At 40.7% G+C, this 27,066-nt stretch overlaps 1 protein-coding gene across 5 annotated transcripts in view; it reads right to left on the reverse strand.

Annotated features, from left to right (window-relative positions):
- Window positions 1-27,066, reverse strand: part of HECW2 (HECT, C2 and WW domain containing E3 ubiquitin protein ligase 2) — a 367,339-nt gene that overhangs the window by 132,390 nt on the left and 207,883 nt on the right. For all 5 annotated transcript variants that reach the window (XM_058549472.1, XM_058549475.1, XM_058549473.1 and 2 more), the window contains one exon: window positions 8,460-8,567. In XM_058549472.1, the coding sequence (XP_058405455.1) occupies window positions 8,460-8,567 (108 nt within the window). The remainder of the gene's footprint in view (window positions 1-8,459; window positions 8,568-27,066) is intronic.

Consider the following 27,066-nt stretch of genomic DNA (forward strand, 5'->3'; position numbering starts at 1 on the left):
AAACAGGAAATGACAGAGTCAGGCCTCAAAAATCCGATTCCAAAGCCTTCATCCCTAACCTCCACGATATAGACAGCCTTCAGCTGTCAGTGGAAATAGAAAAGCAGCAGTCTAACAAAATATGAAAGAATACTGCAATACACTCTGCAGTCATAGGGGCTGGGAATCTATTATTTTAATTTTCCAAGTGACTTAAATGCAGCCACTTGACAGGGATCAAATTTAGGAATGACAAGTATATACAAATACCAGCATGTAGACAGCTAGATATAGATATAATCTCCACATGTATGTGTATATACGTATATGTGTGTGTGTGTGTGTGTGTGTGCGCGCGTGTATAATTTGAACTTGATAAAAAGCAATAGAAATGCCAATTACTGATTTTGGAAAATAACTACAGTTTCAAAGACCACGAAGCCAAAATGTGTCAAAGGTAAAACCCACAGTCACCGGAATTTCTCTGTATACAGAGCGTGTGAGTCACTGAAGTGTCACGGGAGATGCCTTTTCCTAAGGTGTTGTTCAATACAGGCAATGATGCTGAAGGGCAGGCCCCAGGGGAGAGTCCTAGCCTACAGGAGTGGAATTCCTCTCTCAACTGAGTCACCCAGATTATCAAAGTGGGGCCAGTTGATGTATTTCCCCAAGGAAGTTAATCTTCCACTGACTCTCCTGACTGCACCAAACGGCCTTCTCCAGAGTATTTGGTTTGCTTATTTTAAGAGAACAATATAATGATTTTAAAAAACCCTCTTTTAGGAATTTATATTGTTACATTTTCCCTATCAATGATGAAACACTAAATCAAAAAAGAAAGGTCTGTTGTGGGGTAACACATTGAGTCTTTCCATTACACATGTTAATCACCATGCAGAGATTCACAATGTAGTCAGTATGGTCAGCAAAAGATTTTTACCATGTCCCCATCACAACACACGCCCAGTACTAAGCCAGACAGTGCGAGGGAATCACAGAAAGGTTTCCGGCCTAGCAGGTGATTTACAGCGTAGCTGTTGATGTGACAATCGCAGGCATGACCAAATACAGAAGACAAGCTCTCAAAAGGAAGAGCGCTGGGAAGAAAAGTGTGGCGACCAGAGAGAAGAGGAGTGGGGACACGGCAGAGTCGGAAAGGCCTCATGGAATAAGTGGGTCAGGACTCCAACCTACAGGTGAGAAAAGGGGCACAGAGCGGGTTAGGAGGAGGAGCGACAGAGCATTAGGTGGGAATGAGCTTGCTGGGTTCGCGGACCAGCACGACGACCCGCGCAGGGATTCCAGCTTTACCATTACTTCCCCTCCCTGGGCACTGTCCACAAACGACCGTCCTTGAACACTAACACGGCTTTTGGTTATTACTGAAACAGTAATAGCTGTATAGATCCGAGCAAACTTTACTCTCCCACTTGCTTTCTTCCAAGACCGTATTCTGCAAGAACAAAGCTAAGCAACACGCACAAGGCCTGTCAACGCAGAACAAGCGCGGGGACGTGCATGAGGACTGAGTTCTGTAGCAGGAGCTCGCGATCACATCCAAGTGCTGGGGCCCCGCAGGCTGTGGCTCTGCCAGCAGCAGCACCTCCCAGATCAAATCAACGGCTAGTGAGAGAGCAGCTCACTTTTCAACAAGCAGAAGTGTATTTTTGTAAGACATCTTCCCCAAACTCCCTCTCAAGTCAGGATGCCATCTCCTCTTTTCTAAGGTTTTAAAGTCAGCTGGGTAACAGATTATGAGACCAAAAAAATGCGACTGCTTATTTTTATTTGCAGGATGTTGATAGCCAGGCCAGCTCTGCTAGCTGACCCATTTGGGGGCTATTTTATTTCTTACTATAACAAAAATCTCCAACCCCAGTGACAAATCAGAATCCCTGAAGCTATAAAATAACTTACTCTGAATTGCACAAAGCAGATTTTGTGGACATGATCACCAAAAATGCCACAGAGCTGACAGCTTCATAAGGCTTTAAGGCTCCGGGCAAAGCTGAGGGGGTTCACACAGAGCACTCATCACAAAACCACATACACAGGCTGGGCACCAGAGAGAAAAACACAGGACCGGACAGAACTAGTTGTTTGCACCTGGGTGAAAGTAGCCAGCCCCTTTAGTGGGACACCAGTGAAGACTTCTACCCCTAAAATACAGGAATGCTCCATGCTGAGTGGGAGTTTTCATCTTCAAATATTATTTACTGTTTTGGGCAGTCACTCATGATAAAAAAAAAAAAATGGTGTAACTAAACAACATCCCCTCTGAGTAAGAGAGAGAAGAGAGAGCAGCATTTTGATTAATGTTCTTGAATATTTTAGTAACTGAGAAGCATATTCAAAGGGGTAGAAAAGGGATGTTGGTGTTCATGCTTCTATTTTAGCTACAATTTTAATCCCTAACTGCAAGAGGAAAAGAAAAAGCTATTCCTAAAAACACATACAAGGACAGGTGAAAGCAAACACAGGCACGATGGCCAAGCTTCAGAGGAGGGAGGAGCCCACTGCCCACAGGGGGAGCCCTGTGCACAGGCAGGAGAGATGGAGGACATGCACTAAGGAGCAATGAATCACTCCATCTACCCAAGAATGGTTTCTCCACAGCCCGAGGTGGCAGCCAACATCTCCTCCTACTGTCCTCAAATTGTGGAGGGGAAAAATATATATATATATGTATATTCCCCTCCATAATATACAGTCATTATAATATATACATATATAGCTATTGCTTTGGACTATAAAAAGGAAGAGTATATTTTCCAAAAAACCCACTTATAACAAGCATGTTGCCTCCAAGGGCAGGGAGCCAGGAGAAGGGTGAGGCTCCCACATTAACTTCTCAGGACCTCAGTCAGCTGGGCCAGCCCCAGCCTCGGAAGGAAGAGAGCATCGCCCCAGTGGCATCTTCCTTTCTCTGAAGTCCCTTCTGAATGGCTGAAGGGAGTCATGAATCACGGAAATATATTTTGACCCCTTTCAATAATCTTCAGGACACTTTCGTTTAGAAAGTTACTAAAATACAGATTTGGCAGCCTCTATTTAAGTGCTGATGAGACACACACAAGCCCCTTTATTTTCAAATTTTTAACTTACTAAGTTCCAGAAATACAAATGAAGACGCTCCCCAGAGCAACAGCATGCCAACTCCATCTCCACCCCAGATGGGAGGTGATCACTGTCCAAAGATGGCACTTTGTACTTGTTGTGGGGGTTGGAGGGTAGAAGGGACCTTGAACAGTGTTTAGGAAATTAAACCTGTTCCTAAGTAAAGGAGTTTCTGTAATTGTGTGGTTCTGACATTGCATTTTTAAAGCAATCATGCTGCCATCTGTTTAAATGAAGAATATATTTCTGGGTTTGTATACGAATAAAATATTTCCAGACAGATCACATGAAACTGGTAAAAGTGGTTGCCTTCAGGGAGGGGAAATTGGTGACTGGGGCATGAAGTTGGGGAGATATTTACTTTCACTTTTTGTCTTTTTAACACTATACTTTTTTCATATATTATCTATTCAGAAATTATGTTTTAAAAGTAATCTCAACTCAGCTACATTAACTCTATGCATTAGTATAAGATTCCATTTCAAGCCCTCTCTGAAAAAAGGCTCTACAGGCCACTCCCTGCAAGAAATTGTTTTGTTTCACAGACTGGGATCTTGTCCATCACCTTAAATAGCTACCAGATTCACTTGGGCTGTAGTTAATAGCTTGTTCCTATTTAGAAAGTCTGGACTTTCCTCAACTTTCTAGAAGTTGAATATTTTGAACCATAAAGATAGATGGAATGAGAATGTCTGTCTTCTTGTAATCATTTCTATTTCATTAAAATAGAATTATCTAAAAAAACCAAGCTAACTGCAATTTATTCTAAAATAGGATTTTAACCATTGTCCTGTGTGCTTCTATTATACTCTTAATATTATGATTCCTATCCATAGGCTCTTTTATTGAGAGGCCAAAAATTGGGAAAGAATAAACACATTTTAATCCTCATGCTTTGGAGAAATTTGCCCACATTTCCAGTGACATGCTCACTTATCATTTATATGTCACTGCAAGTTGTCTTCTCTTTAATAAGGGCCAATGGAACTTGGAATGGCCAGGCCCTCCTCCACCAAAGCTCAGGAAAACAATCAAGAAAATCAAAGACAGACAATATCAGTGTAGACGTGGCAGAAACCTAATAGGATCAGAGAACTAACTGGACCTCTCAAACATAAAGTCTGAGGGTGGAGAATGGAAAGCACCAAATCTCCATCCAAGGGGCAAAAAGGCCCTTCTGATGTCAGTGGGAAGGAGCTTGGGAGTGAAGAAAGTTAGAGTAGGGGCTCTGACAGTAAAAATAAGAGGCTTGCCAGCCCCTCCTCCAATAAAAAGCCATCCTTAAAGGTTCCGTTTTGGCAAGGCACGGCATCTTGGAAAGCACACTAACCTGAGAGCCAATCAGATGAGGCTGTCACTTACACAAGCCACTTACATCTCTGATGCTCAATTTCCTAATCCTGTCCACTTTCCAGGGCTGAGACAGGTAAGATACGTGAAAGCACTGTATAATTTACACAAACATCAATGTTCTGTTATTACCCCTAATGATCACAAAGCAGCTCAGTGCACAGCAATGAAGTCTACTATTTCCAAGCTCATTCACTGATCCAGGGTTTAGCGAGTCCTTGAATAGTGCTTGGCACAAAGTTGGTACTTGGCTAAATACTTCCTGATGACTGGGGAGATAGACAGATGAATAGAAGGAATGAAAGAAGGAGAAAAAGCAGGTCTGAATGAACGAATCAATGAATAACCATGATCTATAAAAGACTATACAGAATAAAATAGACATCCTTGCACGCCAAGACAACTTTTGAAAGCTCTTACATATCAAAACTCAAGACATACACTGCACAGATGACCCATTCAGCTTCTGGGAGCATCAGCTCCTTCGAGGAATGTTTGTCAGTCTCATGACAAGTAAGCACAGATGAAGCTGACCCCCCTCGCCAACGCCTGCGAAGGTCTTCTCCCCACAATTAAAGCTTTGTCCTTCAAATTCATTCAAGTAGGCCCTGTAATAACATAAGTCTGGGCCACCCGCCTCCTCTGGGGGTTTATCCAGACAAACTGAAGCCATCTTTACCTTCAGAAACAGCTTAGATAGTGCTCAAATCCAGGTCTGCCCATGAACTTAGGTCAATTTTCAGAGAATTTTACTTTGTCTGGACTTTTGATGAGCTAAAGATAAATTTTTTTTTCTGAAGATAAAGCAAAAGTTTTTAAATGTAAGTTTTCAAGATCAGAGGTTGAAAATATAGAAGCTGCCTAACCCCCAGCTCCCATCTCGATTTCTCGATTTTTTTTTAAGTTCCATGCCATCAGCTCCAGAGATTCAAGCAAAAGTCCATCATGCTATGAAGTCCCCCTAGGTCTGCTCTAGTCAGACACAGGGTAAAAAATGACGTCTAAAAGACACGGACTAGGGGCTGGCCCGGTGGTGTAGTGGTTAAGTTCACACACTCTGCTTCAGCGGCCTGGGGTTTGTAGGTTCAGATCCTGGGCATGGACCTACACACTGATAGTTAAGCCATGCTGTGGCAGCGTCCCATACACAAAATAGAGGAAGATTGGCATGGATGTTAGCTCAGGGCCAATCTTCTTCACCAAAAAATAAAAGACATGGACTATACTTCTAAGTACCGATAGAAATATCACCTGAGGTTTTTACACTGAACGGATATTGAAAGGATAAGGATGTGTGTTGGGGGAGGCCTCATTCTGATTAATGAAGATACACTTACTATAAAGCCAAATCTTTCTGTAATTCCTATTCACTAGCCAGGACATTAACTTATACGACTTTTCTCAGTCCTTAAAAAATGCTTTACTGAGTATTTCCAGTTTTACAATCATGCTACACAATACCTCCAATTTTGTGTGTGAAGAATTAAGGTAGAAATGCTAAAATTGGTAGAAATGCTAAATTAGAGGAGAAAAGAAAAAGAAAGCCTATTACTTTCTTAATTTCCAACTCCTAGCTTCAGTATCAAGCCCATTTCTACTAAATAGTAGAGTGAGGGGTCAAGAAAAACATTTACTAAACCTTCATCAGCCAGGATATTACACATCTCTAACACTTTTGAGAGGAGAAGGGAAATCAATCATGGCAAATGGGATACCCCGTAAATGGGTTTTTTCACACATAATGTTCCAATTATAGCAGCATGTGATACTGACTTCTTCCCAGGTGTTCACATGAGCCCCATAATCTGAATCTGCCCACCCCATCAGGAGGCAATCATTCCTGGCAGTCTTCAGTATTTTGGAAAGAAGAGGAAGGTTATTTTACCTTTTCCCCTGAAGTTCAGTTGGCAATATTTCTCACCTAGATCAGCCTCTCAAACCCTGGGATTCTTTCAAGGGAGGAACCACATTGAAAGTAAATCTGGCTATTTCCCATTCCATTTTTTCCCACATTATTTTATCAATTATTTTTCTCATTACTTTGATAGTAATGCCAGCTGGGCCAACGCTGGAGCATAAAGAAAAGTAGAAACAGGCAAGAAAAACAAATTACCTGTAATCTCACCTCCCAGGAACAACTCTTGTTCATATTTTGGCAAATCTCCTTCCAGACTTTTTCCGACATGCTATGATATTAACTAGGATTATGCTGCATGTATCTGCTTTTTTCTCATCGCTTATTGATATATCATGAGCATTTTCCCTTAAAAACTACACTCCATTTAAGGTTTAAAGAGAGAATCTAGCCAGAAATTGAACTATAAAAAGAGGACATTCCTTAGGCGGCAGAAACAGGATTAGAGAAAGCTCTGGAATGCTGACCTATCAGTATGGATGTGGAAGAAATTATCTGATGCCTTTTAATGGCAATTCAAAGTAATAGATGTTGATCTTTTAAAATAACTTTTTACATTACAGAAGTTTTATATGCTTCAATAAAGATATGTTTATGGCAGGTTTCCATTTAGTCAAACCTTACTTCATATTTTTTTTTTAATTAATTAATTTATTTTTTCCCCCAAAGCCCCAGTAGATAGTTGTATGTCATAGCTGCACATCCTTCTAGTTGCTGTATGTGGGACGCGGCCTCAGCATGGCCGGAGAAGCGGTGCATTGGTGCACGCCCGGGATACGAACCCAGGCCGCCAGCAGCGGAGCGCATGCACTCAACCGCTAAGCCACGGGGCCGGCCCTAGTCAAACCTTACTTCATATTTTAAGGTTTAGTAAGTACCATCCTTACGTATGAGTATCCACACACTCTCTCTCTTATATTAAATCCCTCGCATATAGAAAGCTTAATTCTTACACAGAGCTAAACAACTCAGAAAATTTTAAAGAGCCCATTTTTTCCTACACTAAAGAAAAATTCTGTAAATGTAGACATGAACCTGGACCAACCAGTAAATCATTTATTCATTCATGCTTCTATCTATTTCACAAAGATTTATTTACTATGTTCTAAATAATATTAGTGGCAAATATAAATACTCCCCTTCACCCCAAATAAAAAGAGATAAAATATTTCTGTATACCATGTATTATATATAAGAATTTGTATTTACAAATAAATATAACATCAGATCAACTGGGTAACAGTTAAGTTATCTGCAGCCAATTTCCAACTCCTAGTAAATTGTCCTCTATGGCAGCGTGCCCCAGACTATCTTATCTACACTTGTAAAGACCAGGACCCAAATACAAAAGTTATTCTGCTGCTGGGAAAGATAATAGCAAAGTTAGCAAATAAAATTCTTAAATTGTTAAATTCTTAAATTTAACTTAAATCTTGAATTATTCTTTCTGCTCCCTAAAATTAATATAATTAAATATTAATTACAAACATAGATACAAAGCTATATAAAAATGTCTAAAGCGGGGCCGGTCCAGTGGTGTAGTGGTTAAGTTCAGCATGGTCTGCTTCAGCGGCCCAGGTTCACAGGTTTGGATCCTAGGCGCAGACGTACACCACTTGTCAAGCCATGCTGTGGCAGTGACCCACATACAAAATAGAGGAAGATGGACACAGATGTTAGTTCAGGGCCACTCTTCCTCAAGCAAAAAGAGGAAGATTGGCAACAGGTGTTAGCTCAGGGCCACTCTTCCTCACCAAAAAAAAAAAAAAACAAAAGGAAGTGTAAAGTATTAAAATAGCCATACATAATCTATATACCATACATTCATAAGGTATATGTAATATATACATATATGTATATACATACATGTATACATAAACACACACACACACATATATATATACACACACACTTTTTTCAAAATATGTGAACATTCTCTAATGAGAATTTTCTAAAAAAATGTACTTTCCAGTTTGGGGCTACATGGCATAAACATGTAAATCAGAACCAAAAGCTTTTAAAACAACATTCAGAAAAGATTTCTGCATATTTATGCAATGTTTAATAACAAACTTACATTCCACATTTAGTTACTTACGTTCCATAAAGTAGGGCCCAGGCTCAATTCTCCATACAATTTGTCCTTTTTGTGTTCCGGTCACACCCCTGTTTTTAGAATCCCAGAAGTTGGCTGGAGAATTCTCGTCTGAAAAAACCAAAGAAACACTTTTCAGCTTAATTATAACTTCTTTGTCCTTCCTTAGCTCAAAGACTAATACAAGTTCTAAAATAAATGGAAAAAAGATAAAGGGGGAAATATTAATGAACCCTATTATTAATGACTACCTCCCAGCAGATAATCACTCTGAATTTCTATACTTGCATTTATATGGGAGAATGGGGGTGTGTGTGGGGGTGGTGGTGGAAAGAAGATGGTGCCCCTAGGCTTGGCCAGGTTGATCAATGTTGCCAAAAGAGAAAACTGCAAAGAACAAAAGGTACAATTGGTGAAGCTTCAGCGATGAACTGATATATAAGAAAGGGGTTGGGTGAGCTCCCATCTATAAAATCCTTTATAAAAAGGAAAGCAAGAGCTGGGAGAATATAACAGAACTCAAGATAGGATGAAAACAAGGGACATTAAGCCATGAAACTGTCAAGACACCGCACAGGTTTGCCATGAACGGTGTTCAGGAAACACCAACCAAGCCACCAGGTCTGCTAGGACAATCTTTTACAAAAGGTCAAAGGCAGTAGACCTCGAGCCAATACAAAAAAACGAAAGAGACAGCATTTAGGCTTTTGTATGGAAGAAGGATAGAAAGGACAGATCCAGAGAATAGGCCTGAAAGCAGCATTTTGCAAGCTTTCCGACCTCAGGGCACACAGAAAATGGTGATATTTGTAGGTTGACTGGGGTAAACAGAAGAGATCTTACACCTGAAGACGACAGGCAGGATGCTCTGGCTGCCCCAGGCTCCGCCCCACCACCCTGAAGGCTGAAGGGATTCATGTCCCGTTACTTGCTCACATCACGCTAGTTTGAAGCTCTGTCCCAGGCCCTGGAATAGGAAATGAAACTACAAACATGAAAAGGAGACCATTCAGAGTTTTATAGGAACGGGAAAATGTGTGCAGGGACACTGGTTCTTAAAGTCAAGTGTTCCTCATTGGTTTCCCCAAATCCCTTTCCCAGGAGGTAAGATGAACTGATTGCTGGAATAAACCAGACAGGGTGAAGTAAGAGCTATACTGAAAAAAGGAAAGATGGAGAAAAGGTCCCAGGCCCAAGGAATAATCCCAAGAAGAAAAATCTCACTCCTTTTGAGCATAAAGGAAACAGAAAGTGGGCTAAAGCGAGGGGTCGGATAATCCAGCTCTGAGGGATTTCTGTCCGTGGCTGTCCTTGGCGCCCACTGGCTTCATCATAGCGATACGCCAAAGAACTTCGGGAGGAATGGTCCTTTCATGCTACTTGCATTCAGCACATCATAAGTCAAAAGTCGTTTATTGTGAAAGCAGCAGCCACTGTTCTTTGCAAGAATGGAAAGGCCTAACCCACTCATGGCATCACCGCCACTCCTTGACAGACAATGCAAGGAAACCATTCCACTCCATCACAGAAACATAATCACAACGCCGGAATTTAGAAGGCATTTAGGCAATCGCTGAATACTGGATTTGAAAGGTGTCATGTGGCTCCTCCGGGCAGATCCCGCTCACTGCCTTTCCACTGAGCTTCTTCCTTGCCAACCAAACCCCAATTCTGTCCAAGGCAGCAATGTGCCCATAAGTTAAAAATTCTTACCTCTCCAGAATCCCTCGCCACTAAGGGTGGCATGTGGCCTAGTTCTGGCAAGTGAGATATAAGTGAAAGTCTACTTGATGGGACTTCTGGGAAAGCTATTACTTTTATCATTAATAAAAGGGCAGACTCAGTAATCCTTTTACTCTTCCCTCTCCTCTCTTCTTAGATGAGAGCCACATGCTAAAGATGGCAGAGAAAGAAGGTAGAAGCAACCACGATGATTCTTTGAGCCCTGAATGACCTTCAGGCTCCTTACTACCAAGGCAAAAATAAATTCCTACTTGGTTAAGCCCCTGTGGTTGGGTTTCTGTGACTTGCAGCTGCACACAATTCCTAACAGACCTACTCACCATCCTAACAATCGCTCACTGACTTAGACTCATCATGCCTGATTTGACCTGGAATCCCCGAGATGCCTCACTGCTCCAGGTGAGACAACAAAGGTAGCCGCTTCCCTTCTAAGAGAGACTTAAATGGGCAGAGCTGCCCGGATAGGAAGAGGGATTCTCATGTTTTCACAAATAAATGTACTTCATTAGCTATTGGTCACTTGGAAGGCACAGAAAGCTGGACGCTGCAGGGAACGGAACACAGGCAAAGGGAGTAGAAGGTGTCCAGCTACTCAAAAAGCCTCTTCTAAAAAATGTGGCTATGCACATGGGAAATTTTCTGAAAATGTTGTGGCAGTTTCCTTTCGAGGCCTCAGGAAAGGTAAGTCAGCATCAAATCTTGTTTTAAGGAGCAAGCCCTAGGATTACGATGATAAAGAACAAGAGTAATAAAATTGTACTTGTTAATGTGACCTCACTGTAAGAGGGTTTGCACTTCTGGTATTACTAAACATTTTCTCCACAAGCCATCAGCTAAGCCCAACTAAGCACACACTTCTGACATAACAAGCTTGGGAAGATGCACCACTGAGGAGCAGAAACAGAATGGGAGGGTGGTAATGGGATGAGGAGAATTATTGTTTAAGAGGTCTGAGCCCCAGACAGAAGTGATGCCTGAAGGTTGACACAGCCCCTTCCACGGTCCCTGGAAGAGAACTTTTACAGAGAACCAGTGTCGACATCTCTTGTTCTAAGAAGGGTCACTAATCACACTTTCTTTGCCAGCCACATTCACTTCAAGGTGAAATACCGTACTACGTGAATATCCTTCCTTGGTCTCAGAAGTAGGAAATAAGGGAGAACAAGTGATGGGTGCTTCCTTCCCAGACCCTGTACCCAGAAATAAACCTGGAGTTGAGCGTTCAATTCACCCACCAGCTCATGTGGGTTGGGATAAACCATATATCTCTGACTTTAATTCCCTTCACTGGTTCATAGGCCACGTGGACAACTCCATTTGGTTACATTTATGATATTTAAAGAAATAAAGGCTAGCCTCTTGAAGTAAAATGTCGAAAATGTACTATGAGTATTCAGGCTCATCTGGAACTCAAACATCCCATATATGATGAGAAACGGTCAGAATTAGGACAAGCAGGCCCAGAGCAGAAGCTTGATGGGTTTGTTCTGATTAAAAAAGGAAAAAAAAAGTCCAAATGCCACAGCAAGAGACCATCCTGTAAACCTTCACGGGGAAAGTCGTATTTCCCACCAAGCACAGTTCTGTCCAACCCAGCAGATACTCAAGTTGATTAATATTCTGGTTGTTCAAGATTGAAATTTTTCTCTGATAAGATTATGTTTCTGATAATTCATTATCCCTGACAGATTACAAGCACTTCTGCCACTAAGTGGCAGCGATCTTTAATTGAAAATAGAAAGTCCCTAGAAATAAAACCAGTTTAGGGGCACAGAGTTCAAATTATTCCCATACGGCATTACAACCTCCGCCACTGCTACTGATTCTACTGCTGCGAGCGAGCAGAGCCCTGGCCAGCCTTGGTCACACCAGGCTAAAGAATGTCTAGAATGACTCATGCCTTTTCTTTGTCTCAAGAAGATCAATTTTAATTGGTCCTTCAGATTAAAACTTTTTTCTTTAAATAGGATAGCACCTTGGTTCAGGGTGCAGTCAGTGCTAGTGCAGCCCAGGAAAACCTTTTCGGTGACAGCATTTCTCTACTCAAATCTACTTTTCATGGATATTTGAGGACAGGATATTTTTTCCCAGATTACATGAGTTGTTTGTCTTTACCTTCATTTAACATCTGTATTAGGTGATTCAGTCTTTTTAAAATGCCTCCACTCCAAATAAGAAAAATAACTGGGTATAAAATAACTGAGTACACCAAAGGAAGGGTTCTAAATCCCCTACACATTTAATATAGATGTACTTATAAATCTATTCCTTCCTCTAACTGGATAAAGTTTCTGATAGATCAAAGAAATGTTGTTGGTCTTTAAAACCAATTACCAATTGTTCCATTTCTATTAGGCCACTTCCCTTCCCCATTTCTCTTAACAACTATTCGAATCTGTCCCTCTGTCCTCACATCTCCCATCTAATTTCCACCCTCTTACTTGGAGCGGGGTACCATGCATCCTAGAGCATCCCAAACCTGGAGGACATCAAGCCTCTTCTCCTTGTTGTCTCCATCTCTGCCCTACCATGTCTTCTGTGTCTGTACCTACTTCTTGCCCAGGTTCACCCCCCATTATGATGGTGCCTTTGATCCAATCCCCTCCATCAGTCACGTTCTCTCACCTTGATCTTTGGCTTCTTTCTCTCAACCTGGAAACATGTCAGCTTCCATGAGCCACACTCTCCTGCTTTGCTTTTGCTTTTGCTCTCTGATCTTTACTTTCCCTGTCCCCTTTCCCATCCTCATTCTTATTCGCCTTCATACTAGGATTAAAGTGTCTGTTTTCCAGTTACAATAGAGTCTACATTCTAGGAGTGTATATTCTAGATACCTAGGTAACTTTCTAGCTGGAATACAATTACAAAAAAAGAAATGTTGGTAATGTTTAATTCATGTACTGAAATACCTTCTCTAAATCTAATTTTGTTTGGGAGGGTTTATATAAAGCCTGTCCATCAGGGACCATATATCTCCTTTGTTCTCTTACAAGTCTAGTTGGCAGTACATTTTCTCTAGATAGAAAAACACAGCACACACAAAAAGCCCTAAATCCTTCCAATATAATCTTCATACCTATTTTTTTGTGACTATGGTGGGAACAAGATCAAGAAAACTTTTGAAAATCTTTACTCTTGCTTTATTTCAATAATTCATAGCACTTTTCCAAAATGATTTCATTTAGTGTTTTTTAAATTATTCTTTAGGGCTTTTCCAGTTAATCCAGTTACTTCTGATAAGTCTGCTTCTCCAAGGAAGAAGTAAATAGTGTTTGGATCCAGGAATAAAGGAGTAGAGATATAAGATTACACCACACACAACTCTCTTCTATTAACTATAGAGTATAGTGGCTCAGAGAATTTATTCAGAGCTAGTTAATTAGGTGAGAAACAGCCCCCTTTATCTTAATTAAAACTACATGATTTTTAGGAAGAACACTTTGTGGTTTTAAATAAAATCTCTATATACGCAGATTTACCAACATCGCCTGCACATTCAGAAGGTCACAAATCATCATTTGCTGCCTTCTCCTTTAGTTAATTGATCCTTCAGAGCAATGATTGCCAAACTCCATTGCTCACAATGAATATCCTAGTGGCTTCTTAAAAATGCTGATTCCTGTGCTGGTCTTCTAGAGGTTTTGATTCAGTAGGTTTGAGTCAGGATGCAGGAATCTGAATTTTAGCAAATACCCCAAACAGGTGCTTCTGATTTAGGAGCTACAAACACCACATGTGGAAAAATCCTGTTCCACGGTTATTTCCAGGGAAATTGAGCAATTATAGCAATGCTGTGAACCATGGACATCTCTTTGACTACTGTCCCTCTCATTTGTTAGCTCCTTCTTCCTTCCGTCCTTCGAAGGGCATTTATTGACTGCCTACTGTGAAGATCAAGACCACCAATTTCCTGCCATAAGGAGCTGACAGTGTAGTGGGAGAAGACTGGCACATAAGGTACAATGCAATGTAAAGAGTGCTATGATAGAGGTATGTATACTTTATAAAGTGTTAAAGGAGAATTGAGGAGGATTATTTAGTGCTCCCTGCAACTGTGTATAACTAATACGGCTCTGGATCCATCAAGTTTGAAGTGTCTTTGGGAGATGAACATGCAGATATCCTTTGAGAGATCTACATGTTCAACATTCATTAAAGTGTCCCATCCATTCTTTTGCTGCACCATTCCCTAGACATACTGTTTTACCTCCCAGGGTTCATTTTTTTGGTTCCATGAATGGTCATCAGAAGCAACAAACAAGTGGCCATAATTAGAGCTGAATTCAGTGGTAAAAGTTACTGTTGTTGCCTGGGACCCAGGACATTACTCTTTTCTTCCTGGGAAAAGTAGGATTAATTATTTTAACCTACAATGTGCTTGTAAAGAGTAATTAAAAAAAAAAACTAAATGAATTCTTTTTTGAAATGTCACAAAAAGCTAAAATAATGTAAGCATAAAGTCTTTTAAGTTTTTTCAAACTCTTCCCATAATATTTCACACTCAGAGATCAGCGTGAAAAATACCTTTAAATAATTAATTTTTGCCTGTACATGATTTTTAGATTCCAGAAAGTGTCCTACGAATAGGCTTTTATGACAATAAGAGAACTTATAGGAGACATGACCAAACATATCAAACATAATTTGGATCTGGAAACGTTTCTACGTCTATATCAATATTTCCCAAATCTCCACACAGTCCTGGAGACAGAATAGGAACCAAAAAAAGGATTCAAAGATCTCACTCTTCTATCAATCAACCCAAGGGAAATGAGAGAGGATGAGAAATTTTGTGAGAAATTTGCCATTGTGGGAAATTTGCCATGTGACAGATTGTGCCAGGGAGATGAAAAATGATACAAATTTTCTTCAGCTTTAAAGTAATCCCCTCTCTACATTTTCTGAAAAATCAGCATAAACATCTAAATTGATTTTAAATTACCTTTTGGATACAAATTGAATATAACTATGTCCTGAGATTGAATCATAAAGGGGCCAGCTTTATTCTGGCTACACTTGGAAATTAGATGCCCTGTCTGGGATTTGGGATTTGAAGAGTAATACTAAGCCTTAATTTGAATCAAAATGATCATTCTAGACCTGAGAAAAGAACACATCTTCACAGGGACTGCTTGACTGTTAAAACTTTGCAAATTTACCAGCATGTGCTGAGCAGATTATGGAATCCCAGCGCAATGTGAGAGGAAAACCCTGACAATGACTTTGAAATCTGAACTACATTGCAGGGGAGGTGAGTCTTTACCACTGATTGCACCAAGCAGAGCACCAATGTTATTAGGTGCTACGAGAACTCATTAACAAACCTCCTCACGAATCTGCACACTTGGCATTAGTTTTTGACCCAATCTCCCTAGATGCCCAATGCCTTACATTGAAGGCCTCTCTGGATGGAAGAAAGAGAGTGAGTGTCAGACATGCTTCGAGATTACGATGATGATACCATGCCACCAGCTGAGAATGCACCCACTGGTGACAATGGTTTTGAAGCCAGTTGAATGGCAATTCTCTTATAGATACCAGAAAGATACACTGATTATAATGTGCCAGAGATGAGAGAAAAAGACACCAGCACATTCCAGGACAGAAAAAGCAACAGAGGCCGAGAAGAGCCCTTGACAAGTCTGCAAGGTCTGGCCTTGGGGATATGCATGCACTCACCGACCCAAAGGGAGCACTGGCAGGGTGGAGTAGAGTGGGGGCGCACATGTCGACTCAATGCCACACACCAGCACGTATGAGAGAGAGGCTTTACTGTTGTCTCCTCTACAGAAGGCCTCACCAGGGGCAGCGGAGCCCAATCTGAAGAATGTTAAATGTTTCACTAGATCAATGCTGGGTGACTTATAACTTACAGCCAAGTCCTAACCACAGCCCTGAGGGGCCTCCTGAACATTCACACCTCCAGACACACTGGGCAGAGGCAGGAGGCTCTATTGAGCAACTCCTTGTATAAAATTCCTGATCCTAGGGGCCGGCCCCATGGAGTAGCGGTTAAGTGCGCGCGCTTACTTAAAACTGCAACTCCTCCAGCATCCCTGGATTATCTTACTCTGCTCAATGTCTTTTCCATAACCCATCACCATCCAACATACTATATAATCTACTTATACTTCTCATATACTGTCTGTCTTTCTCTCTAGAATGTAGACTCCAAGAGGTTCAAGGACTTTTGTCTATTCTGTCCACTGATGTATCTCAAGTGACTAGAACAATATCTGGCACATAGTAGGTGCTCAGATTTGGTTGAATGCAAGATGTCTTGATATCTTCTTTTGATTATGATAATATGGCATTAACTGAATATTAGTATTATGTTGTTAAATATACAAAAGAGAAATAAAATCTTCACCAAGGAATGCATAAAGCCTTTTTAAAAAGATCTCCATCTTTTTTTTTTTTTGGTGAGGAAGATTGGCCCTGAGCTAACATCTGTGCCAATCTTCCTCCATTTTGTATGTGGGATGCGACCTCAGCATGCCTTGATGAGCCGTGTGTAGGTCTGCGTCCGGGGTCCAAACCTGTGAACCCCGGGCTGCCGAAGCGGAGCACATGAACTTAACCACTATGCCACTGGGCCAGCCTCCAAGAGATCTCCATCTTGTTCAGAATAGAGAAAAACAAGGACAATATTGCAAATCCCATGATAAGCTTTACTAGACTAATTTAACAAGATCAGTTTAGTTAAACTCTCCATCTTTATAACAAGAATTTCTAATTCACCTAATTCAATAACACTGCTGTGCTGAGTGGACATTCAACTTTGTTTATATCTTACAGGTGGTCACTCTAATGCACAAAAAGATGAACTAGCTCACCTAAGATCACATGGCCAGTTTCAGGTAAAGGCCTCTGAAGCATCTTAAACAAGTTCTTTCTTGAGAAAGACTTTCAAAGCATTTCTAAATTAAGTTTTATTCTTTCCTCAACTGAATGTTTTCCTATATAGAATATAGGAAACATATTCTTTGATAATACTTCAAATAGGCAAATCACTAAAGGATGACTTATATCAAACAAGAAATCTATATTTTATTTGGCTGTTGTAAAAATTTAAAATAAATATCATTGTGAAAACAAAATATTTAATTTGTGATAGTTTTACTTAATTTTATGATAAAAATATCAGCAGGAATTAGGTGCTCTTTGTAAAATTTGAGGCTTAAAAATTTCCAAAGTCTCTTTGAAGTACACACTGCTGTCAGCACATAATTTTCCCCACCACAATTTGCATGGCTATTTCCTCTGGCAATTACACTTTTATACTGAGAATATAAGCACAGCCTCTTTTAAAGGGTCAAGTATGGCCAGCATTTGGTAGCTTGGTAAACACCTTTGCACAAGATTCAATATTAGCCCTTTAGGAAGATTCTATAACGACGACACTAAAATGCCTCGATCCTATTCCACGTTCCAAGGCTGACAGGTTGGAACAAGACTTCCTATTGCTAATGAACTTTCATGAGAAAGAGCAGAGTATGATCTTTTTCTAAGGTCCATAATTTGGGGCACAGTGATGACAGGCTGACGAGAGTTAGAAGGAACAGTTAGGGCCTAAAGACAGAAAGAAAACCAATTATAGAAGTGATACGGAAAAAGAAATTTATTGAAAATTAATTCAACAAATATTGGTTGAGCATCCACTGTCTGTCAGACAATATTCTAAGTACAGGGATTCCGAGGGGACTAAGAGAGTCAAAGTTCCTGTCCTTGTGGAGATTTTGGTCCAGTGGGAAAGCGATCCATAAGCAGACACAAAATAATGTAATGTATGTGTCAGATGGGATAGTAGATATAAAGTAATGCCAGGTAGTGATAACATGGCTTGAAGAGAGACAGCAGGAGAGGTGGGGAGAGAGGTTAGTGGAAGAGTACTGTTTTATGTAGGTTAGTTAGGAAAACATTTGAACAGAGACCTGAATGAAGTGAGAGGGTTTTCCACAGAGAGATTTGGGAAAAGGCAAAAAACAAAAATGCAAAGACCCTGAGACAGGAACAAGCCTACGGTGCTCCGTGGAACAACAGAGTGATACAGCTGGACAGAGCGAGTGAGGCAGAGAGTAGGAGAGATGAGAAGAGAGAAACAGGCAGGGCCAGCTTGTAGACCACATAATAATAATAACACTATAGCACTTACTCTGTGCCAGGCACTATTCTACTGCTTGGCCTTTATTAACTCACTGAAACCTCTAAATAATCCTTTGAGGTACTATTATCAGATTTTTAATGATGGGGAATTAAGGCACAGAGAAGTTAAGAAAGTTGCCCTAGATCCCGAAACTAGTATGTGCAGAGTGAACCCCGGCTGCCGTGCTCCAGAGACCACGCTCCTCAACACCACACCACATCATCTATCTAGACCACAGTGAAGCGTGTGGATTCCACTCTGAGCATGATGGGAAGTCACTGGAGGATTTAAAGCAGGGAAGTGACATGATCTAGATTTAAACAAAATCATTCTGGCTACTGCGTGCAGAGTGGACTACACAAGGGCAAGAGACGATGGCTCACGATGCTTCACGCCAGGCCCAGCACCAAGCGTTGCAGCATAACCTACACATGACCCTCTCCCCATCTCCATCTTTCCTGTGTAGACAGAGCTGCAGCAGCTATAAATATCCACCCTTAGTACAAAAGGCTGTGAACCAATTCCAGACTCTTCAGTACAACGACCCTGTGAGGTGACTCATCCACCTCTAAGCTCTCTCCAAGTCCAACCACCATCTTGTAATTTCATTAAGTTCACCATGCTCTTCCCCTCCCTCTCTTTATTCAAACAACTCCTGAAAGTCCAAGTTTCCCACACTCAACCTTAATCAGTCAAAATATAAAGCTCCGATTCTCCGTCACTTAGTAACCCAATAAAACCCTTAGTGCAACATATTTAATAGATCACTGGCATTTAGTCCACAGGGACGCTCTATGCACCAACAGAAGTGTGCTGTATGTTTTTAGGTGCACAGCATTTATTGCAGGTGCAATGAACGTAACACACTGCTTGACAAGGATGCTGCCAGGCTGTGGCTGCTAGGAGACGGTAAGATCCCGGAACTTGGAGAAACAGCGGACTGGAGTCAAATTCCATTTCTCCCATTTACTGAATTTAAGACCTTGGGCAAGTCTTAAAACTGCATAGACTCCATGTCTTTATTCTATAAAATGATAACAGCACCGAGCTCAGAAGGCTGTGAGGAGTACGTGAGTACAGTATGGGAACCTGGACATATTAGGAGCTCAACGTGTGAGGTTCTAAAATTTTTCAACCCATTTCATCCTTCTTTCAAAGGGAACTATTTTTTTTTTTAATACTACTCAAAAGCACAATTCCTTAACTTCATTTCCTTAGTTATTACTTTTTAAATTTATTTCTTTTAAATAAATGTTTTTTATTTTAATTTCTATAAATATACATAAATTAAAACAAAGGCATGCTTATTTACATGTTTTTGGAGACTCAATAGATGCCAAATGACCAGCAGCAAAAGTGCAGCCCAGACATCCAGTAACAGTACGTTCTGCCATCACACGTGCAGCACAGATTCTCACACAGAGGACCTCAGTGCTGCCCAGTTCTTGGATGCAAGGTCACTCAAAGCTTAAAATGCTGTCAATGAGCTTTAAGGTTGGCATGATAAAGAACCAGGTGGCGGCGCCCTCATCTCCCGACACAACGAAACCGGGAGTTGGAACACAGCGTGTTAACTTGGGAATCTCTGTCGTGGCACTATGTGTATAAAAAGTCGCCAGGAATGACAATGAGGTTTTGATTATACATCCTTCTTTCTTTCCTCTAATTATTTTTTTAAAAATACCATGCATACACTAAGCTCTCACTCAGAGATAATTCCTTTTAATACTAAGTGAAGTTTAAAAGCAACCTCTAGATCCTTCAGGATGTTACTTTCACTGTACCTAATAGTTGAAGACTTTGAGAAATGCACAACCATTATAAAAAATAATGTTTAGCACAAAAGCATCCTTTGGTTAGGGGTAAATTACTCCTTTGATCTCAATGAGCTCATACAATAAGGATCGGGCACTGTCAATAGCTAACTGTATTTAAAGAAGGAGATTACCTTTATTGAAGTGAACCAAATACTTGTTGGAGCTAATCCAAACTAGGTCTGAAAATATTAACTAGAAGTATGTGGGAGCAATCTCTCCGGAACATTCATTGCTACTGATCCTAAAGAATAATTTTGCAGATGTGGCTGCTTCCTGTGGGTCCCTCCCCAACATGGCTCGATCAGAAGATGAATGACTTTCCCAGAGATTAGACCGCTCCCCGGAATGTTTACTAAATCATCGATGTACTTTTCATTAAACTGACCATTTATCAGTGTTTCTCAATGAGGGTGCTACCAGCACTCCAGCAGATAATTCTTTGTGAGGTCTGTCCAATACATTGGAACGTTAGCATCCCTGGCTTCAGGCACTAAATGCCAGTTGCACCCTAAATAACAATAAAAAATAACTTCCCCACCTCCCTTGAGAACAACTGATTGGCATTGTATAGCCAAAAAGTAAAAATTTTCATAGGAAAAAATCAATTTGTACAGTACTAGGATAGAACTGCCCTGGATTCATCCCGGTTTTTAAACAATTAAAGCAGATTTTGAAGGCCTATAGAGAACTGGGTCAGTTTGTCACAGGTGCCACAAGAAAATCTTAAAAAAAACACATGGTTTCATTCTCGAGTTAAAGGTTTAAGATTGTTATTAAATCAACAGTCTCTAGAATGTGAATGTCTGTGAATACTTGTCCATATGAATGTTACATTACAAATAAATCTGCTTTAACATCTCATTAATGAGAGATGAGCTGCAAAATCTATCAAAAAACATTATTATTCCAGAGGCAGATAACTGGTCATGAAATCTATTTATATTCAATCTAATGCCATTTCAAAGCATTCTTGTAGGTAGAACCAGTACTTACCATCAAAGTAAACCAATTCATTTAAAACCAATGGACTCTAGAAATTTATAGGGAGGGGACTGCATATTTATTTGTAAAAGTTTTACATGCTTTAATCCCAGCATTGATCTCCTATGTCGAGTTATCAAGTGACTAAATGTGATAAACACATCACCAAGTTTGTTAATAGTTGGACCTAACCAAGTCGGGAAGCGACTGCATTTAAGAACTTTCCATAGAGAAAGGCAGAGAGAACTATAAATCTCAAACAGCTGGACACAGAAATCCGGTGAGAGTCTAACTCATTTCACAGAACTTTCTAATACCTTACCTCATATAATCCCAAAGAGTTTCCCTCTGCCTTTGCCAGGGTAGAATCCATCATTTCAAATCAGATTTAGGAAGCAGCAAGAAGAAACATGTTTCATTCTCCTTAAAATCACGCACCTGGCCTACCCACTTGGCAATTTCACTCATAGGAGTGGCCAGAACTGAAGTCAAGGCGGGTCTGGAGTTCTACAGTGGCTTTGAGAGCTCCGCAGGTCCACTTCAGTGATGTGCCTGCTTCTCTTCCTCTTCCCTAAAAGTTCTAGAAACGAAATACTAAGAGGGATTTGAGGAGGCCTCTACCAGGAGACTGCCGTTCAGCTAAGAACAACACTGAGAGCCACTCAGCCTTTCATCAAGATTTATCACTGTTCAGGCATCCTAAGTGAAAAAACACAACGCGTTAGTGTCCCTTTGGCTGAGGCAGCTGTGGCCACACCCCTGTAAAGGGTACAGGATGCAATCGCCCCATCCTCCCCTCAGCTTCCTTCCTCTGCTTTTCCATGGGAGAATTCCAAAGAATGAGTTACGTGTACACACACACACACACGCATGCACACACACACACACACATACACTTATACAGAGTGGGCTGATGTCAACAAGCTGACTGTTATCACAGAGAGGGGAGCCTTCTGTCTGATTTACCCAGAATAGTCACCACTATCCGGGCACTCTAATTTACTATTACCATTACTCAGACAGAGCATTCATTTAGGTTACTAAATAGGCTTACCATATCCTAACTAATCCAGAATGGAATTTGTGGACTTGCGATTTCAGCTGTAAACAAGGACTAAAATTTTTTCAAACAGCATATAGCTTTAATGAAAATCCAAAAGTGTGGTCATCAATCCAGAAGTTATTTTCAGACGTCACTTTTAATGCAACAATGGATACAATCATCAATCTAGCTGTGCTCTTGTCTTATGCCAGGAAGAGTTGGGTGGGAGGCATCCACAGGTCAGATGCATTGTTCTTTAATGGAGAAAGGGGCCTCCTGAAGGTCTTGGCCACACATGGCAGCAGCTGCAATTATTAAGCGCTGGTTGAATGGGTGAACGCAATCAAAGGTGGCAAGATATCTCTTTCCAGGAAACTTTCAGGAAAGCAAGATGAAATGTCCTCATTTGTGACGCACTTTTGCTGTGAAATGAGGCTGACTGAATTTAAGCTCCACACCACATTTGGCGGCTGCAATTTCCTCCCTACCATTCCCTTAATCCAGACATACTTTGCCATGAAGCTTCAGGGGGCCACAGAGCTTTGGGCTGATTCTTTTTTTTAACAGTTTAATTATTATTATTTTTTTTTTTTAATTTTTTCCCCCAAAGCCCCAGTAGGTAGTTGTATGTCATAGCTGCACATCCTTCTAGTTGCTGTATGTGGGACGCGGCCTCAGCATGGCCAGAGAAGCGGCACGTTGGTGCGCGCCCGGGATCCAAACCCGGGCCGCCAGTAGCGGAGCACGCGCACTTAACCACTAAGCCACGGGGCCGGCCCTTTGGGCTGATTCTTGAATAGACTGAGTGGATACAGCAAGCCTGGCACTCCAGAATTACCACCACTGTATCCACACCTTTTCTGGATACAAAAACCCAGCCCAGACTTAGAACAAATCGCTGTGGATTTTCAGGTCTGTCCCAGCAAATAGCAATAATACCAAGCATGTACAGAATGCTTACTATCTACCAGGGACACATCATAGAGGCTTTAAAAATAGTCTCTGATGAATGCCACTGTGCTCTAAGGCTGAGGTCAATAGTGTTATTAGACTCATGTTACAGATGAGGAAACTGAGGCTCACAGAGAAGAAGTAACAACAGCCAGGATTTAAAGTTGGATCCGAATGACACCCAAGCCCAAGCTCTTTTACAATACACTGCCTCTCTCAAATGACACTCTTGAAAATGGCAGCCACCTCACTAGTTCGCAGGTGGCCAATGGGTCCACAGCAGACTCAGTCACCATTAGGAGATTAGGCAAAATAAATCTAGAAAGGATGACTTAATTTCCTCTTATTGGCATCAAAGGTGACTACATCCTATGAACAGATTTCTCGACAATGATAGCGTCTCTGTTTTCATCCTAGTCAAAGGAAGTGTATAATCTTGAACTTTTGACTCCTTCCTAGTTATGGACCAATCGATTCTCCATGTGGCTGATGAGAGGCTCACGTGCTGTGATCAAGGTGCAATCTTACCGCCACCCACGCCCCGGTCTCTGGACCCCACCTCGTGCTCCCACCACGCTGGCCCTCCAAGCCATGATCCTTTGCCTTCCAAATATCGTAACATTTGCCAAATACACCAATTTAGCTGAACTCTAGGTTCTGGTCCACTCATGTGTCACCAATGTCCACATGAGACAAACAGGCTCTTTTCTTATGTAAAGGAAACCTACTTCCACAGCACAAGCCACTGTCATAATGGAACTAGATTTCCAAGTTGATCAAGAAAGAAACCTATAGAGTAGAGAAAGAGACGTGAAATGAATGTTAAAGCTTAGACTTAAAGCCATCACACACCATGGAGATGGTATTTCTTAAACACAGGGAGTTCAGCCAGTACCTCTTCAATCACAGTAAACTACTGTATTGAGAAGGTACAGCCAGAGGAGCACAGTGGCAGACTTCAAATTTATAAATGCTATTCCTTTCTCCAAACCACATCCCTGTGTGAAGAAAGACCCCCAAAAATCAACAACAACAAATAAAATGGGGAAGCACATTAATACCAGTTTCGCATCCATCTAACACCGTAGCGTTTTCACTTACTATAGTTGTGAACAACACAAACATAGCCCCAGCTCTTTCTTGCAGGCCTTCTGTTTTAGAGAGAGAGAGAAACATCAAATGGCAATCATAAAATGAATTCCTTAATTATGATTATGATACATGCTACAAAGGAAAAAGAGAAGGCTGTAAGGAATGGATGAGCTGCCGACATGACCCGGGCCAGAGAATAAGAGAATCAGTGTGTGAACTAAGCTCTGAAAGATGACTAGAAATTGTGTAGAGGGGGGAGGGGAGAGGAAAGAGAGATCATTCCAGATAGCAGAGCTCTGGAGAGGCCCAATGGTGGGAAGCAGCATGCATGGCATTTTTAAGGACTGAATAAAGACCAGTGTGACTAGAACACAGAGGGTAGTAAGGGAGAGAGGAGGCTGGTGAAGGAGAAAAGACAAGAAATTTTAAGCATCAGTGTATAGGGAGAGAAAGGGAAGCTTAAGAATAAGGGAACGGAAATTGTCCCTCTTCCCCATCTCCATAAGATGTCTTTCTGAAAGCCAACTGGTTATCACAGTTGTCAACATTCAAAGTTATTGATCTAGCAAGAATGCTTGTGGGTGGAACTGTGCTTTGTGGATCCTGAACGGATTAATCCTAGAAAATGAACGACATCACTTAACTAAAGTAGCTTATTCCGAAAAGCTCACAGAATATTTATTAAGAGTAAAGGAGAGAAGAGCAAAGACACAATTCTTAGATTACAACACAAATTGACAATGGAAAAATTCAGCAGTATCTCCCCCATCTATCTTTAAGCTGGCACCAAAAACACAAAACAGAATCAAGGTTAGCACGTCAGGAAGGAAGAACCCTTTTCCTGAAAAGCCCATTATGAATTTCCTTTGTGTTGATGCATTTTGCGTGCCTCTGAGTCTGACATCACTCCAACGCATTATTTAAGTCTTGCAGCAAGTGTCTGCCTATCTGCTGCAATTTTTATTGGAGGCTTTTTCTTCTAACATTGTGTTCATAGAGCAGCTAGATGAATGCCTGTCTCATCATCATTCTGTTTTCAGATTCCTAAAATCTTCCAATGGAAATACATATCAGTTTGTGTATAAGTCAGAAAACTTTTTGAAAATATGTTAAAAAATGAGACAGTTTCTAAAAGATCAAGAATAGGATCTCAAATCTAAACCCAGGTTGACACATTCACATGAAATATGTCGTTTTTAAAATTTAGCTTAGAACGTGGTAGATAATCAAATTCAATACATAATAATGGCCATCATCTGTTATGGATTAAGAACTTACTATGTAACAGGCACTATATGTGTGTATACACACACTCCCTCGTTTAACCTCTGGGATAGTCATTACAATCCCCATTTCACAAAATAAGAAAACTGAGGGATAGAGAGATTGAATAACTTGCTCATACAAGATCACACAGCAAGAAACTAGCTGAACTTCAAAGCTAGGGTCTGATGACGTCAAAGCTTATCCACACATTTCCCACTGTAACACAATGTCCCCCAACAATGACTAACCACCATCCATCACGTGCCAAGGACTGTGCTGGCTATTTCAGACTCATTAACTGATAGAATTCTCACAGCAATTCTGAGAGGCGCTACTATCCCCAAGAGGAGGAAACTGAGCTTGGAGAGGTCCAGTAATGTGATGGAGGGCACACAATCCCGAGGCTGAAAGGTGCAGAGGAAGATTTCCCAGGAGCCTGCACAATTTCATGACAGCAACATTTTTGTGGCACTCTGAGTTCAGTAAAAGTAAGTATGGGCATACTTTCTTAGGGTTTTGCAATTTGATCTGGGAAATTATCATTATGCTTTGGAAGAAAAGTCCCCAAAGGACTTCTCATCCAAATCAAAGGATTTCTCAAATCCCTTTATCAACGTCCATTCAAGTAAAAGTATCAGGATTGCTATCCATTGCTTTCATAAACAAGAAATGACCCTCACCCTTCTATTTCTAACAGACAGATACACATAAGCAGAGGTAATGTGTCCAAAACTCTGAAAGGCATACACAAATAAGAACAAATGTGGTTCTTTCCCTTTCAGTAATTTCCACTGTGGAATTAAAGACCCAGCTACAGTGGTGTGTCCTTTATTTGACTGAGACGTGTCTTGAAGCTCTAAGAATATATTTTTCCTTATGGGTGAATTCTGTATTCATACCTAAGAATATTATATTATTCCTTACTGATGAACTTTGTATTAATCTTATGTTAATGTAAAGACAAGTGTTTTTAAATGAATTATTAAGGCAGTTTATATACAATCTCACCTCCCTCGTTCAATGCATAACAAGTGTTTAATTGCACGGTTAATGGGTTCTGAAGCTATGCTACTTATTATTCCAATAAAATTACATTACTGTAAAGCAGGGTGAATTTAAGAATAGATTTTAGGCATGCAAAACTCTGCAAATAAAATGAAACCAATAGAGAAGGATATAAAATTATTTTATTTGTGTATGTGTGTTCTTTGTTTCTGTGAGAATACTACCTTTTTCCAATATGCTTTGCTTATGGCTGAGATAGCAACAAACTCAGTAATATATCCTGGAGATTCTCTGCTGAAAGCACATATGTAGAGACTCCATTACATTCACATCATGGAACATTTTCAGAATTGGCACTTATAATTTACCACCATCATGTATGATGCAGAATTAAATAATCACATAGATTCCCAAACCCAGAAAGAATAGTTCTCAAATTTTATCGTGTAGCAGAATCATTTGGGACTCATGTTTAAAATTCAGACTCCACAGAACAAACCCCAGAAATTCTGATTCAGTAGGTGTAGGATGGGTCTTAGAAGTCTACATTTTTAAACAAGTACCCCA

The sequence above is a fragment of the Diceros bicornis genome, chromosome 10, assembly GCF_020826845.1.
Source record: "Diceros bicornis minor isolate mBicDic1 chromosome 10, mDicBic1.mat.cur, whole genome shotgun sequence".
Classification (NCBI taxonomy): domain Eukaryota; kingdom Metazoa; phylum Chordata; class Mammalia; order Perissodactyla; family Rhinocerotidae; genus Diceros; species Diceros bicornis.